This window comes from Pelobates fuscus, chromosome 5 (genome assembly GCF_036172605.1).
Source record: "Pelobates fuscus isolate aPelFus1 chromosome 5, aPelFus1.pri, whole genome shotgun sequence".
Taxonomy (NCBI): domain Eukaryota; kingdom Metazoa; phylum Chordata; class Amphibia; order Anura; family Pelobatidae; genus Pelobates; species Pelobates fuscus.
The window spans coordinates 270,574,588-270,594,437 of NC_086321.1; the positions used below are offsets into that span (position 1 = coordinate 270,574,588).

Below are 19,850 nucleotides of genomic sequence, written 5' to 3' on the forward strand. Positions count from 1 at the left end.
GGCTAGGGCTGCATAAACAGAAACAAAGTGATTTAACTCCTAAATGACAGTGAATTGAGCAGTGAAATTGCAGGGGAATGATCTATACACTAAAACTGCTTTATTTAGCTAAAGTAATTTAGGTGACTATAGTGTTCCTTTAACACGGTGTATACTGTGATTAAAGAATAGCACACACAAAAAAATACAGTTTTACATTTTACAAGGATACACCTATAAACAAAAATGGGGATTACATCATATGGCCATATCGTGTTAAGCCCAACACTATGTCACAATACCCAATATCAGTGGGTTCTACGTTCATTTTAAAGGGTCAAACCAGTGCCAGGAAAACAAATCGTTTTCCTGGCACTGCAGGTCCCCTCTCCCTCCCACCCCCCATCCCATGTTGCTGATGGGGTGAAAACCACTTCAGTGACTTACCTGAGACCACCGCTGATGTCCCTTGGTGGTGGTTTAGGCTCCGCCCTTGCTCCTTCGGGAGACCGATTGCGCATGCGCGGGCGCCGGCGGGATGAGACCTAATGCGCTCAATGCTTTCCTATGGGGATTTTAGCGACGCTGGAGGTCCTCACATAGTGTGAGGACATCCAGCGACGCTCTAGCACAGAAAACCTGTGCTAGAAACCAGGAAGTGCCCTCTAGTGGCTGTCTAGTAGAGTCTAGGGAGTTGGCACCCAGACCACTCCAATGGGCAGAAGTGGTCTGGGTGCCTGGAGTGTCCCATTAACATGGGAGTTTAACAACCTAACTGCTTCCAGAGACTCTCCTCAATTTATGCTTTCATGTGGTCACCTCAACACTGGTGGGGTGTACTGCTTGGAGTGTTAAAAAAAAAAAAAAAAAAAAAAATGAAAATAAATAAATTAGTAAAAGGTTGTTTTTTTTTTTGCTGCATAAGGATTACAATTTTTGTTTCAAAAAGAGTCAAATGTAGAGATGCCAAATCTCAGTATAACTTTTTGTGGTAATTGATCTTGATAAAATGAAAGATAGTGGAGTATTGCTGGAGATGTTATTCCAGGATATCAGTGAGTTTATAAAGAGTTGGCAAATCTGCTTCAGAAATGATATTGGAAAGGTAGGCTGGACAGGTCGTGTAGTAATCCAAAAATAAAAAATACGGGTAAGTGGGATATTAAAGTACAAACCTGTGCAGGCAAGCCACTGATAATGGGAGCACTCCCTAAAATCCCTCTGAAAAATATACACCAAAAGACTGTACAAAACTCAAAATGTAAATACAGTGCAGGGGGCCACAACCACAAATGTAAAGCTATTTATAGTTACTACTTTGGAGAGAAAAATGACCTCACATAAAGAAAAACAGTGCAAAATTTAATTACACTAGTGGATGAAAGCCAATACAAGGAACACACATATATTGGCACAATTATAAACCTAAATTCTGCAAAAGCGCTTTTATTTTGGATATCAAAGCTGAAGATTATGCAAGCAAATGTGATAGGCAAAGATCACCACAAATTTTGGGAGACTGTACAGTGCATCATTCATCATTCCAAATATATCATTAGGGGATGTTAAGAGTTTAAAGGGAAACTCAATGTTCTAAAATGCATTACCCTTCCTAACCTATAAACCCTACCTGTCATTAGCTGCTGTCCACATAAGTTACAAGGATGTTGGACAGAAAAACTGGCAGTAAAAATCTTTCTTCAACATCTCTGGTCCTACCTGCAGTTATACGCTTAATGGAACTTAGAGACCCGACTAGGGGAATCTATGGGCCATAACTAAGTTGTTGCACATAGGGTACAATGGTGCTCAGTCACCCTATAAATGTAATATGTAGTGCATCTTGGCAATGATATGTAGGGCATTGTGGCAACGAGAGCTGTGGCAACTGACATTCAATGTGGATAAGTGCAAGATAATGCATCTTGGGCGTAAAAACCCAAGGGCAGAGATTAGACTTTGATACCCTACTAACCTCAACATCCGAGGAAAGGGATTTAGGGGTAATTATTTCAGATGACTTTTAAAGGTAGGCAGACAATGTAATAGAGCAGCAGGAAATGCTAGTTGGATGCTTGGTTGTATAGGGAGAGGTATTAGCAGTAGAAAGAGGGAAGTGCTCATGCCATTGTACAGAACACTGGTGAGACCTCACTTGGAGTATTGTGCGCAGTACTGGAGATCGTATCGTCAGAAGGATATTGATACCTTAGAGAGAGTTCAGAGAAGGGCTACTAAATTGGTTCATGGATTGCAGGATAAAACTTACAAGGAAAGGTTAAAGGATCTTAACATGTATAGCTTGGAGGAAAGATGTGTATGTACGTAGCGGGGAATGTGGTGTGACTAAAAGAAATAGACTACCCACTTATCCCCCCAATAACGACAGACAATGCATATTGGATTAAACAGGCCACAGCATTTATTAAAACTTACAACTGTAGGACACATCCAAACTTTATTCTTTTCCTTTAATTCAAATATAAATAAACACACACATATATATATATACATACCATAATTTACATATAAATTAACACTTATTGCCCTACAGCCTTCAACTTAAAGGACCACTCTAGGCACCCAGACCACTTCAGCTTAATGAAGTGGTCTGGGTGCCAGGTCCAGATAGGGTTAACCCAATTTTTTATAAACATAGCAGTTTCAGAGAAACTGCTATGTTTATAAATTGGTTAAGCCTTCCCCCAAAGCCTCTAGTGGCTGTCTCATTGACAGCCGCTAGAGGCGCTTGCGTGATTCTCACTGTGAAAATCACAGTGAGAGCACGCAAGCGTCCATAGGAAAGCATTGTAAATGCTTTCCTATGCGACCGGCTAAATGCGCGCGCAGCTCTTGCCGTGCGTGCGCATTCAGCCGACGGGGCGGAACGGAGGCGGAGAGGCGGAGAAGCGCTCCCCGCCCAGCGCTGGAAAAAGGTAAGTTTTAACCCTTTTCCCCTTTCCAGAGCCGGGCGGGAGGGGGACCCTGAGGGTGGGGGCACCCTCAGGGCACTCTATTGCCAGGAAAACGAGTATGTTTTCCTGGCACTAGAGTGGTCCTTTAAATAACCGTCCTTGCCAATGAACTTAACCAGGTGCCTATGCACCAAAAACTTTACCCACTGGTGTCTCACCTCCCCCCTCGCCCAAACCAAATTCCAATCATCTTAAATGCTCTAACCACCAGCCAGCTCTTAGCTTGGTGGGCACGTCCAATTCGGTAACTTGAAAGTTTACCTTACAGAGCAGGGGAGGATGAGACCCACCTTGTCCATCTCCTGACATTCTATCCATGGGCGTAGGAACCGGGGGGGATGGGGGGGACGCATCCCCCCCAGCAAATCATGCGGGGGGGACAGGTAATGGGGAAATCCCCCCCAGCTCCGCCGGCCCCCCTTTTGCTGCAGCCGCCCGAGCGCTCTGCAGAGAGCCTCAGGCGGCTGCAGCTCTGCCCGGGCGCAGCCAGAGGAGAGGGGCTGACAGGAGGGAAGCGCTCAGCGCTCCCTCCTGTCACTCCCTCAATGTAGCGTGGCCGAGCCCTGCATAGTCCGCCGGTACAGGGAGCATCTGTCTCCTGTACCCGGCCGGACTAAAAGGAAGTGAACACTGAGTGTGCACTTCCTGTTAGTCCGCCGGATACAGGAAACAAAAGCTCCCTGTACCCGCGGACAGTACACAGCTCGGCCACGCTACAACACAGGTAGGGGAGGGGGGAAGAAAGAAACAGGTAGGGGAGGGGGGAAGAAAGAAACAGGGAGGGAGGGGGGAAGAAAGAAACAGGGAGGGAGGGGGAAAGAAAGAAACAGGGAGGGAGGGGGGAAGAAAGAAACAGGGAGGGAGGGGGAAAGAAAGAAACAGGGAGGGAGGGGGGAAGAAAGAAACAGGGAGGGAGGGGGGAAGAAAGAAACAGGGAGGGAGGGGGGAAGAAAGAAACAGGGAGGGAGGGGGGAAGAAAGAAACAGGGAGGGAGGGGGGAAGAAAGAAACAGGGAGGGAGGGGGGAAGAAAGAAACAGGGAGGGAGGGGGGAAGAAAGAAACAGGGAGGGAGGGGGGAAGAAAGAAACAGGGAGGGAGGGGGGAAGAAAGAAACAGGGAGGGAGGGGGGAAGAAAGAAACAGGGAGGGAGGGGGGAAGAAAGAAACAGGGAGGGAGGGGGGAAGAAAGAAACAGGGAGGGAGGGGGGAAGAAAGAAACAGGGAGGGAGGGGGGAAGAAAGAAACAGGGAGGGAGGGGGGAAGAAAGAAACAGGGAGGGAGGGGGGAAGAAAGAAACAGGGAGGGAGGGGGGAAGAAAGAAACAGGGAGGGAGGGGGGATAAAGAAACAGGGAGGGAGGGGGGATAAAGAAACAGGGAGGGAGGGGGGATAAAGAAACAGGGAGGGGGGATAAAGAAACAGGGAGGGAGGGGGGATAAAGAAACAGGGAGGGAGGGGGGATAAAGAAACAGGGAGGGAGGGGGATAAAGAAACAGGGAGGGGGGGATAAAGAAACAGGGAGGGAGGGGGATAAAGAAACAGGGGGGGGGATAAAGAAACAGGGAGGGGGGATAAAGAAACAGGGGGGATAAAGAAACAGGGAGGGGGATAAAGAAACAGGGAGGGAGTAGGGGGGAGAAAGAAACAGGGAGGGAGTAGGGGGGAGAAAGAAACAGGGAGGGAGGGGGGAGAAAGAAACAGGGAGGGGGGATAAAGAAACAGGGAGGGGGGATAAAGAAACAGGGAGGGAGGGGGGGATAAAGAAACAGGGAGGGAGGGGGGGATAAAGAAACAGGGAGGGAGGGGGGATAAAGAAACAGGGAGGGAGGGGGATAAAGAAACAGGAAGGGAGGGGGGATAAAGAAACAGGGGGGGATAAAGAAACAGGGAGGGGCGGAGAAAGAAACAGGGAGGGAGTAGGGGGGAGAAAGAAACAGGGAGGGAGTAGGGGGGAGACAGAAACAGGGAGGGGGAGACAGAAACAGGGAGGGGGAGAAAGAAACAGGGAGGGAGGGGGGGGAAAGAAACAGGGAGGGAGGGGGGAGAAAGAAACAGGGAGGGAGGGGGAGAGAAACAGGGAGGGGGGACAGGGAGGGAGGGGGGAGAAAGAAACGGGGGGAGAAAGTGAGTGACAAGGGGGGGACAGAGGGAGAGAGGGGGAGAAAGAAACAGGGAGGGAGAGGGGGGAGAAAGAAACAGGGAGGGAGAGGAGGGAGAAAGAAACAGGGAGGGAGAGGAGGGAGAAAGAAACAGGGAGGGAGAGGAGGGAGAAAGAAACAGGGAGGGAGAGGAGGGAGAAAGAAACAGGGAGGGGGAGGGGGGAGAAAGAAACAGGAAGGAGGGGGGGAGAAAGAAACAGGAAGGAGGGGGGGAGAAAGAAACAGGAGGGGGAGGGGGGAGAAAGAAACAGGAAGGAGGGGGGGAGAAAGAAACGGAGGGGGGGGAGAAAGAAACGGAGGGAGGGGGGAAAGAAACGGAGGGAGGGGGGAAAGAAACAGGGAGGGAGGGGCGGAGAAAGAAACAGGGAGGGAGTAGGGGGGAGAAAGAAACAGGGAGGGAGTAGGGGGAGAAAGAAACAGGGAGGGAGTAGGGGGAGAAAGAAACAGGGAGGGAGTAGGGGGGAGAAAGAAACAGGGAGGGAGTAGGGGGGAGACAGAAACAGGGGGGAGACAGAAACAGGGAGGGGGGAGAAAGAAACAGGGAGGGAGGGGGGAGACAGAAACAGGGAGGGGGAGACAGAAACAGGGAGGGAGGGGGGCAGAAAGAAACAGGGAGGGAGGGGGGGGAAAGAAACAGGGAGGGAGGGGGAGAGAAACAGGGAGGGGGGACAGGGAGGGAGGGGGGAGAAAGAAAGAAACGGGGGGAGAAAGTGAGTGACAAGGGGGGGACAGAGGGAGAGAGGGGGAGAAAGAAACAGGGAGGGAGAGAGGGGGAGAAAGAAACAGGGAGGGAGAGGGGGGAGAAAGAAACAGGGAGGGAGAAAGAAACAGGGAGGGGGAGGGGGGAGAAAGAAACAGGAAGGAGGGGGGGAGAAAGAAACAGGAGGGGGAGAAAGAAACAGGAAGGAATAGGCCCCGCCACATGGTCAGACCACGGCCCGGTTACGGTGGAGCTGGACTCCCCGCTATTCAAGCCGGCACGGTGGACCTGGCGTCTGAATGACACCTTACTTCAGGACCCAGCGGTGGAAAATGAGATCAAACAAGCCCTCGACCTTTATTTCCAGGAAAACGACGTGACAGATACCTCTCCGATCACACTTTGGGAGGCACATAAGAGTACCATACGTGGCATCCTTATAAAAATAGCTTCCCGTCGACGCAAGGCGACCATGCAGGAAATGACAAATGTATACAAAACCATCTCGAAGCTGGAACTTCAACATAAGCAAACCCCACTAGCCTCGATCCAACAGGACCTGACGGATGCCCGACGCCACCTGAAAGAACTCCTTACAAAAAGATACCACCGCTCGCTACAACATTCCAAGAATTTCTTTTATATTCACGCAAACAAAGGCGGCAAATACCTCGCCCGCATCCTGAAAGGAGACACCCCCCGCACACGGATACATAAAATCCGCTTGCAATCCGGAAAACTGTCCCAATTCCCCGAAGACATAGCCAACGAATTCCGACGTTACTATGGCGCCCTCTACAACATCCCGGGCCCTGACAACACAATACTGGGACACCAATCCTCCACGCTCATTCAAGACTACCTACTCGATAACGTAGACAAACGAGTGTCCCCAGAAGCGGCGGATATACTAGACGTGCCAATTAGCGCCGAAGAAATGGCCGCAGCCCTGAAGTCCACCAAAACAGGCAAAGCACCAGGCCCCGACGGATTCTCTGTGGGGTATTACAAGCTCTTCTCCTCAATCCTCCTACCCCGGCTGACTGCTGCTGTTAACACCGTTACGGATGGGAGACGCTTTGGAGCGGAATCTCTGGCTGCCACTATCACGGTCCTCCTCAAACCGGGAAAAGACCCAGAGCAATGTGGCAGCTATCGACCCATCTCCCTGCTGAATGTGGATACAAAACTGCTTACAAAGATCCTGGCCACTAGACTGCAACGGGTACTACCGAGCCTGGTCCACGCAGACCAGACGGGATTTATACCGGGGAGGGAGGCACGAGATAGTACGCTGCGCCTATTCTCCATCCAGCACAGGGCTCGGGAGACGCGGGATAAAATCCTACTTCTTTCCACGGACGCCGAAAAGGCTTTCGACCGTGTCAACTGGTCATACATGATGGAAACCCTGCGGGCCTTGGGACTGGGACACAATATGCTGGCGTGGATCTCAGCCATATACGATAAACCACATGCTGCCGTCCGAGTGAATGGGGCCCTAACTCCCAGCTTCGAAATTCGGAACGGGACTAGACAGGGATGCCCTTTGTCACCACTTTTATTTGCACTGACCCTGGAACCACTGCTACATGCGATCCGCCACCACCCGGACATCTCGGGATACACCTGGATGGGGACAGAACATAAGGTGGCCGCATATGCGGATGACCTCCTTTTTTTTATCTCCCACCCACGAGTCACGCTGCCCTGCCTACTCCTGGAGTTCGAAAAATTTGGAAAGATTTCGGGTTTCAAACTTAACCTCTCCAAATGTGAAGTGCTCAACCTCACTTTTCGACCGGAAGAATACGAGGAACTGGGAACTATCTTCCCATTTCGTTGGTGCACGGAGAGGATGAAATATCTTGGTATATGGATCACCACGAACCCCCAGGAGCTTTATCGCCACAATTTTGCCACTATCCTGCGAAGGGTTATCTCAGATTTAGATAAATGGACGTACCCGCACATCACCTGGCACGGAAGAGTCGCAGTGCTAAAAATGAATGTTCTCCCGCGACTTCTCTACTTGTTCCAGACAATACCCCTGACGCCACCGAATAATTTCTTTTCCACCTTAAAATCCGCAATTATCCGGTACGTATGGAGGGGGGAGAGATCTAGAATACGGTACGACACTCTCTGCCTACCTAGACTTAGAGGTGGCCTGGCACTCCCGGATTTCAAACGCTATCATCAAGCCGCCACCCTACAACGAATTCTGGAGTGGCATGTAGCTGACTCCCCGACGCAATGGGTTACCCTGAACAATGGGGAATCACCTGCCGCACTTAAAGCAGCAGTATGGCAAGGGGGAACAAGCTGTCGCACGGGAGAAGGACTAGAGACTCCGACGACACAAACCTTGAAGGCGTGGGACTCGATGCGCAAAACTACGCACGTATCCCCGATTCCTAGTCCCCTTCTCCCAATTGTTCCCAACCCAAACCTTGCTGGTGGCATCCCAGCCAAGGCCTGGATATTCCTGGAAGAACAAGACTACGTCCCAATTAGAACGGTCCTCCATGGGGGCACTGTTCGGCCCCTCCGCTCATTACTGGCCGATAGACCTAATTCACCAATGGTATCTCTCCGCTATTTACAACTGACACACTATTATAGGTCTCTCCCGCACAAGGAACGCCTTCACAGAGATCTTACGTGGTTTGAAGAACTATGCCACCGGGGAGACACGCTTAACAAGGCGGTATCACTACTCTACCAACACCTGCTGGTAGGAAGCACCACGACGAACACCACGTTCAGGAGACTATGGGAACAACAACTGGAGAACCCGATCTCGCAACCACAGTGGGACACGGCACTCCTCTGGCAGTACAAGAGCTCCTCCAGCTCCCGTTATCAGGAAGTCAACTATAAGTTAATATCCATGTGGTATAGGACACCAGTAACATTACACAGGATATTCCCGACGACATCCCCCACATGCTGGAGATGTCAAGAGGAGAGGGGCACGATCGTGCACATCTGGTGGGACTGCCAACTCATCACTCCATATTGGAACAGTATCAAATCTGAAATCAAAACAATGCTGGGAGACGACACGGAATGGTCCAGGGAACTGGCCCTCCTACATATCACCACTCGGTCTATTTCTGGCTACAAGAAGTCCATCCTACGTCACCTACTGAACGCAGCCAAAGCCCTCATACCTGCGTACTGGAAGCGGACCGAGGTCCCCACGGTTGAGGATTGGTTAAACAGGGTCGGAGACATACAATTGGCGGAAGCACTACAGGCATCCCTTACGGGTAGGGGAACCAGGCACGTGGAACGGTGGCAACCGTGGTTCGCATACCAAGCTACTAGTCGATAGCCCTCCAGTAACAGGGGGAAGACTGTGACCCAAACGACAATTACTACTCCACGCCACTGACTTTATGGGTGGCAAGACACTCACAGCAATAAGGGCAACGCACTGGACTGACAGAATCGACACTGTCCCGACGACCTGATACACACGCACACACCCCACGGGGCTTGAAACACGATACCCACTTAAAAAGTCCCTCACCTTTACCGAGTCTGCGACGCCGGCAGGGGCGCGGGCTGCGCTCCGTGGAGCTGGGGGGGGCCCACTACGATGGCCACCCTAATTCACCCTATCTCTGCCTTTCTACTTTCCTATTGTATGATACACAACCGTACTGAAATAATTGACAACAAAGTACTGTAACAGGAACACTGGATAGCAACATCACTTTAGACACCTTGAGCCGAGAGACACGGGTACTCGCTCAAAGGCTGACCGGCCATATTAACCCGACCAAGAATGTAGACGTGCACACTCATCTACCCATTTAATACTCCCTCTGACACACTTACAACGTCTCATCATTATCTCCGACCTGCCGCCCAGCCTGGTTTTGACACGGTGCACAGTGTTGCTTTGTACTCAATAAAATATATGTAGGTCCAGGTGCTTGACACCCCTTGATTAGTATACTCAGTAACCTAATTAAACCTTACTAGGCTTTTGCCTACAGTTATATGTAAACCTGAACAGTTATATTGTAAGTCAACTCATATAAATGCAATGTTACTTTTGATATAGACAATCTTGAACTACACTTACTCGGCCACACCGAAGTGTAATTATGTTTTTTGTGGGCCTGCGAGCCGATCCTTTATGTACTCTTTCTCTTCTCCTATCATAAATAAACAGATTTTCAAAAAAAAAAAAGAAAGAAACAGGAAGGAGGGGGGGAGAAAGAAACAGGAGGGGGAGGGGGAGAAAGAAACAGGAAGGAGGGGGGGAGAAAGAAACGGAGGGGGGGAGAAAGAAAGGGAGGGGGGAAAGAAACAGGGAGGGAGGGGCGGAGAAAGAAACAGGGAGGGAGTAGGGGGGAGAAAGAAACAGGGAGGGAGTAGGGGGAGAAAGAAACAGGGAGGGAGTAGGGGGGAGAAAGAAACAGGGAGGGAGTAGGGGGGAGAAAGAAACAGGGAGGGAGTAGGGGGGAGAAAGAAACAGGGAGGGGGGAGAAAGAAACAGGGAGGGGGGAGAAAGAAACAGGGAGGGGGGAGAAAGAAACAGGGAGGGGGGAGAAAGAAACAGGGAGGGGGGAGAAAGAAACAGGGAGGGAGGGGGGAGAAAGAAACAGGGAGGGAGGGGGAGACAGAAACAGGGAGGGAGGGGGAGACAGAAACAGGGAGGGAGGGGGAGAAAGAAACAGGGAGGGAGGGGGAGACAGAAACAGGGAGGGAGGGGGAGACAGAAACAGGGAGGGAGGGGGGAGACAGAAACAGGGAGGGGGAGACAGAAACAGGGAGGGGGAGAAAGAAACAGGGAGGGAGGGGGGGAGAAAGAAACAGGGAGGGAGTGGGAGAGAAACAGGGAGGGGGACATGGAGGGAGGGGGGGAGAAAGAAAGAAACGGGGGGAGAAAGTGAGTGACAAGGGGGGGATGGAGGGAGAGAGGGGGAGAGAGTGACAAGGGAGGGGGAGAGAGCGTGACAAGGGAGGGGGAGAGAGAGTGACAAGGGAGGGGGAGAGAGAGTGACAAGGGAGGGGGAGAGAGAGTGACAAGGGAGGGGGAGAGAGAGTGACAAGGGAGGGGGAGAGAGAGTGACAAGGGAGGGGGAGAGAGAGTGACAAGGGAGGGGGAGAGAGAGTGACAAGGGAGGGGGAGAGAGAGTGACAAGGGAGGGGGAGAGAGAGTGACAAGGGAGGGGGAGAGAGAGTGACAAGGGAGGGGGAGAGAGAGTGACAAGGGAGGGGGAGAGAGAGTGACAAGGGAGGGGGAGAGAGAGTGACAAGGGAGGGGGAGAGAGTGACAAGGGAGGGGGAGAGAGTGACAAGGGAGGGGGGAGAGAGTGACAAGGGAGGGGGGGAGAGAGTGACAAGGGAGGGGGGGAGAGAGTGACAAGGGAGGGGGAGAGAGAGTGACAAGGGAGGGGGAGAAAGAGAGTGACGAGGGAGGGAGGGGAAGAAAGAGAGTGACGAGGGAGAGAGATTGACATCCATCACACACAATCACACAATCATGCCACCCTTACACACACAGAAACACACAATTCATCCTTACACACACTCAATGCACCCCGTGCACACACACACAATCATGCAATCCTTACACACACAGAAACACACAATGCATTCCTTACACACACTCAATGCACCCCGTACACACACTCAATGCACCCCTTACAGACGCACACACTGCATCCCGTACATACACAGAATCACACCTTGCAGCCCTTACACACATATCAGGACATCCCCTACACACTCCACCCCCTGTGAACAAACTCATTGGTGGAACGTGAAGGTGGACCCTGGGACCCAGACCTTGAGCTGTGTAAAGGGCCCCCAGAAAATGGAGCTGATTCCCATTCTCACAGAACATTGATTTTTGGGACCACAGTTACAAACAGCCTCCAGAGAGCCTGTTCTACACCAGACCAGTGGAGCCAGACTGCAGCTAGAGCCCATCATCATCCTCATCTGGTTGTAAGTAGGAAATCTAGCATATTATTCGTGGCACTAATCTCTAATTTACCTCACATTAAAGAAACACTATAGTTCCCAGAAGCACTGCAGCTTAATGTAGTGGTTCTGGTGTCTATAGCCTGTCCCTGCAGACCTTTTAATGTAAACACGGCGGCACTCCAGCACTGGCGTTAGTTAACATGGCAGAAAAATAATTGGAAAGGGTTAGGGGGGCTACTAATAAGGATAGGGGGAGAGGGGTAGGTAGAAAAATAATTGGAAGGGTTTAGGGGGGGCTACTAATATGGGTGGGAGGAGGGGGGAGGTAGAAAAATTATTGGAAGGGGTTAGGGGGGGCTACTAATATGGATGGGAGGAGGGGGGAGGTAGAAAAATTATTGGAAGGGGTTAGGGGAGTATTAATATGAATGGAAGAGGTAGGGTGGGTTATAATATGCATGGAAGGGGTTAGGGGGTACTAATATGCATGGAAGTGGTTAGGGGGTACTAATATGCATGGAAGAGGTAGGGGGTTAAAATGCGTGGAAGGGGTAGGTGGGGTTCTTTTGTGCATGGAAGGGGTATGGGTGGTTCTAATATTCATGGGAAGGGTAGGGGTGGTTCTAATCAGGAGGATCCCGGCGCTGTATACGGGTAAGTAAAACCCCTTCCTTGTAGTGACCCTTTAATGTTATTATTTAATCATTTATATAGCGACTGCAAATTCCGTAGCGCTGTACAATGGGATAAACAACTCCTAGTTTACGGAATAAGAATATACCCGGCGAGTAAAAATGCTATCCCCCCCAGATTTTTTTGGGTTCCTACGCCCATGATTCTATCTGCTCCCCAAACCTGTTGGCAAGGACACGCTCCCCGCTAGCTGTGACAAAACAAAAAACATAAATTAGGGTGGGTGGGAGGGAAGTTGTTTGCTGGCCAGAATCCAAACAGGCACTGAGGTAAGATGATCCCTGCCCCACTACAAACACATAACCACTCCCCTAAACACATACAGCCAATCACTAGCACCATCCCCACACTCATACATGTGCCCTTGTACATTTAGCTGTGCTGACTCCCCAGGGCCTAGACAGGGGGATATGATAGAAACATTTAAATACATAAAGGGAATCAACACAGTAAAGGAGGAGACTATATTTAAAAGAAGAAAAACTACCACAACCAGAGGACATAGTCTTAAATTAGAGGGACAAAGGTTTAAAAATAATATCAGGAAGTATTACTTTACTGAGAGGGTAGTGGATGCATGGAATAGCCTTCCAGCTGAAGTGGTAGAGGTTAACACAGTAAAGGAGTTTAAGCATGCGTGGGATAGGCATAAGGCTATCCTAACTATAAGATAAAGGCAGGGACTAATGAAAGTATTTAGAAAATTGGGAAGATTAGATGGGCCAATTGTATCTTATCTGCCGTCTCATTCTATGTTTCTATGTTTCTATCGGGGAAGAAATTTAATTATAGTTTAGGATTAATTCGTTCAAAGGTTAAGAATCTATTTCATTTTTTTTAGAAGGCTATTAAACAAAGCAACAAAGCCTTTTAATATTAAGTGATTTTTTTGATCCTCTAGCTGCCACTAACCACATGACTGACTGTCTGTTTGCAGGTGTCACAGGCAGCAGCAGAGCTCCAACAGTATTGTATGCAGAATGCTTGCAAAGATGCCCTGCTGGTTGGAATGCCTGCTGGAAGTAACCCGTTCCGGGAGCCGAGATCCTGTGTGCTGCTCTGAAGATGTTTTCTGTGCATGATCCATGACTACAGTAAGTATGTTACATGGAAAGGCTATGCATATTTATACACTTAATAGCTGCTTTAAAGGAACACTATAGCGTTAGGAATACAAGCCCATATTGCTAACTCTAGTTCTCCTGTCACTAGTTTGATTCAGCCACCTCCCCCCTACTTTTCCTGTGTAAAATCCTGTAAAAAAAAAAAAAGAGAGCTTTTTATTTGTGTTTTTTTTCCAAACCTGAAACTCCCTTGGCTCTGCTCACCTCTTCTCCGCATGTGACATAATTGAGGAGGCATCAATTCTTCCATTGCTGGGCCAGTCCAATGTTCCTCATAGGGAAGCATTGGATTCACTGTTTTCCTAAAAGCCACAATGCCACGTGACCAAGTTTTACTTGGTTAATGGAACAGAAGCGCCTTTAGTGGCAGGAAGAAAGCCACCAGATGTGCGTTAAACCCCACATTGTAAACATTGCAGTTTCTACATACCAGCAATGTTTTACAGTGCAGGGTTAAAATGACATGACCAATGTACCCAGACCACTTCATTGAGATGTGGTCCTTTAATGTGCTTCCATTTAACATGCAGGATTGTCTCATTAGATCTCTTTTTACACACATCTCAGCAAAGGAGCAGTGTCCTGCACATACAGTCTGTCTGACACTGCTTTCCACAATTTATGCTTCTAGTTGCTCCTATTGTATTACAGTATTATTCTTATTTATTAAACGCCAACAAGTTCCATAACGCTGTACAATGGGTGGACTAACAGGCACGTATTTGTAACCAGACAAGTTTGACGCACAGGAACAGAGGGGATACAGAGCCCTGCTCAATGAGCTTACATGCTAGAGGGAGTGGGGTATAGCGGGAAAAAAGGTAAGGGTAGGGTAGAAAAGTAGGTTGCTAGGATAGTATTCATTGAGGGCTTAGTGTTTTGATTTGATGACCCTTTCGGGAGAGGAATCAGGGTGTGGGGAGGGAAAGCTGTTCAGTTTAATTGATACACGTTCCTGAAGAAGTAAGGTTTTTGAAGATTTTTTGAAGGAGTGGAGATTGGATAACAATCTAACAGAGAGGGCAAGGGCGTTCCATAGGAACGGTGCAGCCCTAGAGAAGTCTTTAAGGTGAGCATCAGAGGTGGGATACGAACAGAGGTTAGACATAGGTCTCCTGCAGAGCGTAGGGGCCTAGACGGGACATATTTGTGGATTAGTGAGGATAAGTAGGTGGGAGCAGCATTATGTAGAGATTTGTAAGCAAATGTCAAGATCTTAAATTGAGCCTATATCTTACGGGAAGCCAATGGAGGGACTGACAAAGGGGGAGGCGTGGGAGGTGCGGGCGAACAGGAAGATCAGCCTTGCTGCCGTATTCATTATAGACTGTAACTGGGCAAGTTGGGAACACGTAAGACCACTGAGAAGCGGACTACAGTAGTCAAGGCGAGAGAGGACTGCAGCATGGACAAGCACCTTTGCCGTATCAGGTATTAAATAGGGTCAGATGTTTTTGAGATGGAAGAGGAAGGATTTGGCAATTGATTGGACATGAGGGGTGAAGGAGAGGAACAGTGTTGATCTTTATTAGCATCACATTCACAATCTGATACATTTGTAGTCCTAGTATTCAAATAAGATATACCTGCTATCTAATAGAATAATTTAATTGTAGGTAATTGGCTTTAGCAAAACCCACACTCTAATAGATTTTGTAGAAATTTAGATTTTATTTCATTTTTATTATCTTAATGGTTATTAATAAAGGTTAAGTTTTATTTTTTTTAGTGCAGGGTTAAATAGGAATTTTGTCCCCATTCTAGGAACTTTTTTTTTCTCTTTTTTTCGTTTTGTCTTGTGTTTACTTTTCCCTTTTTTGCCATGTTTTAAGTCACCATTTAAGGCTTATCCCCCATTTTTTGAGTGTTGGTATATGCGTTATATTTGCTCACTCTCTCGTTTCTGTTTGAATGCTTTCCACAATATTACAGCTGAGGAAGGGAAGCTGTGGTTTGGCACATGGGGAAAAAAATTGTTTTGGCTGAACTATTTCGTCCAAAAAGAAATACAAATTGGGACAGTTGAATTTCGGCCATATGGCGGTTTGGCTTGTCCAATTTTCGTTTAAAAAAACAAACCATAAATGTCCACATGCCACAGCAGCCGCTACAATGGGGTAGATCTCAAAAAGAGCTGAGGTTGTAAAACAGCCTTATAAGTCATGGACTTCTTCAGGCCACTTACCCCAAAGCTATTCGTTCCCAAAGATGGCTGCAAAACCCGTAGTAGACGCCGCGTCTGACCATATGGTTGGCGACATGTCGGACAATCCGGTGAGGAACAAGCTTTTACCATTCCAGGTGGTCAAGAATTTCTTCCACATGTGTAGGTCTGCTGTGGCCTGTAGATCCATGGACAGTCTATGGTTGGAAGTGTGGGAAAAGACAAAGAAGTCTGGATATGAAAGCCCGCCCTTGCGGGATGATGTGCATGGCAAAGTTTAAGGAACCTATGAGGGATTGAAGTTCCTTGCAGTTGCAAGTACCCAGCAAGATGTAGTGATTTATGCTGTTGAGAATGTTTGTAATTTTCTCTTGTGGTAAGCTTGCTTGCATGGGTGCCGAGTCAAGTTGTATGCCCAGGAATGTAATGATGGTATCTGCACCTTCTGTTTTCTTAGAGGATACTGGGACATCCAAATGGTCAAACAGGCTAAGGGCTTCTTTGAGACTTCTGGGGGGAAGGGAGTTCCCTTCTATCAGCAGAAAGTCATCTAGATAATGGATGACTATGGGGCATCTTGAAATGTTTAGTAATAACCAGCAAAGTGATTCTGCAAATGTGTCAAAGATTTTAGGGCTACTTTTTGACCCAAAGGTTAAGTGGGAGAAAAACTAATATTTGTCTGCCATGTTATGCCATGTAAGTGCCAGGGTGTAGGGTGGATTGGTAGTAATTTGAAGGCATTTGTAATGTCTGTCTTACTTAGCCAAGCTCCCCTGTGAGTGATGGCGTGATCTATGGTGGCATATTGTAGGGAAAACTCTTCGGAGGGAATGAGGGAGTTGAGACTTGGGGTAGTAGAGGTATGAGGGTCTGAAAGATCTATGATGAGTCTCTGTTTAAGGGAAGATTTCCCTGTGACAATCTCGATGGGATTTGTGTGCCATGCCATAAATGGTGGGGTTGAAAATGGCCCGAACAAGAACCCCTCTGCCAACTATGAGCGTATTTACTGCCGTTGGGTTCTGTTTTGCTGATTGCAAATTAGGGCATTCTAGATGGCCAGTGGGCATATGTATGAACCCCTCTGAAAATGCAGAAATTAGAAAATCTACCAGATGTCTGGAGGGGGGATTGGTCAGTAGTGCTGCAAAGACACCAAATGTTAACAGACGTTAGGTGTGGTTTAGGGTAAATTTTATTTGGACACATGGTTTTTGCATGTGCCCTTAAACATTGTGAACAAATATGCAACAGTCTACATGCACTAAAGCTACATGTGCCAACATTGAAATTATTGCAAATCTGGGATTTGCCAAAGAAAATGATGGGACGACCAAGGTTGTCTCTGGAGGTTTTTACAGTTCTACCAGCGTAGCTAATGCTGGGTGACTGACTGTGATCGTCTGCCGTGCTAGAACAAACATTTGTAGTGTGGGTAGTAGAAAAGCAGGATGCACAAGCCGGTGTTTTGAGACCTGCGAAGTGCCTACAAAATAACTCTGTATCTAGTCTGCTCCAGTTGATACGGGTGCCATACTGGGAGAGAGCGCCAGACACTTTGGTGGAAAATGACCTATGATAGTCGTAAAAAGCCGACCCACCATATTTGTTTCCCAGGTCCACCAGCTTGTGCATGTAACGATCGAATTCCTCTCTTCTATTAGGGTACACCTCACAAATAACATCTCTAAATATTGTCAGTTTCCGGTTTAACCTGGAGTCCTTAGTTCTGACCACCACCGATACTTCATCATACATATAAGTCTTATTTTCAACCACATCCTGGGAGGCAATTAGTAGGGATGCTAGGTTGACATCTTTGCCTTCCAGGATGTTTCTTTTAATGTGGGCTGGGATCGTGTGTGCAGGATCAACGTCCTGAGTATCCTGTGGTTCATTTGGTGCTGGTTGTACAGTGTCAGGAAGGCCTGCCTTGGTGAGGGCTGTGGTGACCGCCTCGAGGTTAGCCAGTCTGTCGTTAACCTTGCCCATGGAGTTCATGAGCGAGGCCAGCATAGCCTGGATGTCAACCGCGTTGGTGTTGCTGGGGCCTTCCCCAGGTTCCGTGTTGTTGGTTGCTGTCCTTAGGAGTTTAAATAACTCCCCTTTCCTTGCTGTAGCAGAGTAGGGAATTTGTCGCCTCCTTAACTCGGTGGTGATGCGTGGTATTGACTGATTGACGCTGGACTGGCAACATCTCCCCTGGGGTGTTTGGAAGAGATAACTCTTCGCCACCTTCATGAGACATACTTTAACTAAAATAAAAGGTTAAATTATTATTTGAACCGGGTGTTTTAGTACTGGCTTGCTAGCTATGCTGTGCGGCAAAACCATTATGCTCATGTTTTTGTGAATGGTGAGGCCCTGCTAGTGCCAAGTGGCTTGGGAGGCTCTATCTATGCATTGGCACGATGGGATTTTTGTGGCCATCAATCGTAGTGGCAGGATGTTGGCCTCTCGGTGACAGTAACCAGAAAATAGGATATGTGCGAGGGGACTAACTCACGAGTGGCCCGAGGGGTGTATGCCTCCGAGTGTGAGGTGGGGTGTTGGCCTCGCAGGACTGCTAATCCGAAGCATAGTGCAGAAAAAGAGGGAAAATAGCTATTGGCCCCTATGACCCTAATTGCCAGTACTTATATCGATTTTGTGGGAGATCAGATATGGATATACTGTGAGCAGGTGTACATACCTGGAAGTATAGTTTTTGAAACCTGACAATCCGTATAGGTAGCAGTAGTACCTGTAACTAAATAGATGGAAACCGTATGAAAATAAAGACAATTGGCACAACCATTTTTTTCTTAATAATGTTTGCCTGTTTGACCTGTAGAGGTCAGTGGAGATGATGTTTGTAAGATCTCCGTAAGTTATGTACTTGCCGGCCTATAGGTGGCAGTGTCCGAGTTGTAGTATGGTGGATAGTATGTGACGTGAGTTCTGAGTTTTAGATTTATATGTGATGCCCGTATATGTTTTATTTAGGGTGTTTCAGTAGGGCATATATTATTATTATGGGGAGGTATGTATGTTGATAGGTGATCGTAGTATGTATGATACAAAATAGTTATTTGGTATTTATGTGTAATGACTGGCTATTTATTATATATATATATATATATATATATATATATATATATGTATATATTTAGCATGTGGATTGACAATTTAGTTGTTTGGTCAGTGTTTGTAAAAATCCCAATAGTGGAAATATATGAAGTTGTCTGTAGGTGGAAGTGTAGGTAGAGATTATATATAGAGGTCAATGGAGATGATGTTAATATCAATGTAATTGCTGACCTATAGGTGGCAGTAACCAAAAAGTAGAACCACCGTTGTCATGTATTGTGAAATTTTTATTTAACACATGTATGAATGGAACATATGAATAACCATGCCAGTGTAGCCCGTACAAAGTGTTTTTAGTCAAAAGTTGTCACATAATGTATGTATTGTCCTGAGTTTTGGATTTAGTATATGATGGCCGTACTTTACTATAGGTAAATGCCCTGCTGTACCCTTTAAAGTAGGCAATACCCCAATGAAAATAAGTTTAAACACAATAACTAACCCGTTCATGCGAACAGGACCGAACAGGACCAATATGTATGTGAAATTTGTTATACCATGTGTGGCCGCACGGAAGTATACCAAGTTCGGTTTGCAGGGATATGAAACTTAGTTTAATGTCTCCAGTTCGTGTTGTTAAACCGCACGAACCGGCCATAACTGTCTGATAATAGACTAGTGATATATGTACATAGTGAGGTGTAGCCTGTGATGGTAACAGGCAGGCAGTAAGTAGGTGTCCCGTGGGAAGTTTGAATGTGATGCCCGTAAAGTGGCTAAATGGTACTGTTACCCGCTGTACACATAATGGAAAATGCCGTAACCATAAAAGTGGTTTAAACACAGGTTTGTTTTTTATTTGTGCAGTGTAGACCGCACGAACAGTGATTGATTGCCGTATGGGAGTGTGTATATGCCTGGCGGGCAGGAAACCAGTAGAGTTGAACGATGTAAATTGTCCGTGACTACGAATGAGTGATGTGTGTTACAAGTTATAGGAATACGTAGACTCCGTCCGTGCGGTTGGATCGCAC

General features: G+C 47.7%; 2 protein-coding genes across 2 annotated transcripts in view; both read left to right on the plus strand.

Moving 5' to 3' along the window:
• Positions 1-19,850, plus strand: part of SMC2 (structural maintenance of chromosomes 2) — a 446,565-nt gene that overhangs the window by 179,299 nt on the left and 247,416 nt on the right. The window lies entirely within an intron of this gene.
• The window catches only part of GNG10 (G protein subunit gamma 10), a 59,825-nt gene that overhangs the window by 30,244 nt on the left and 9,731 nt on the right, over positions 1-19,850 (plus strand). The window contains exon 2 of the mRNA XM_063455294.1: positions 13,394-13,550. Within this exon, the coding sequence (XP_063311364.1) occupies positions 13,394-13,519 (126 nt within the window). The 3' untranslated portion in view covers positions 13,520-13,550. The remainder of the gene's footprint in view (positions 1-13,393; positions 13,551-19,850) is intronic.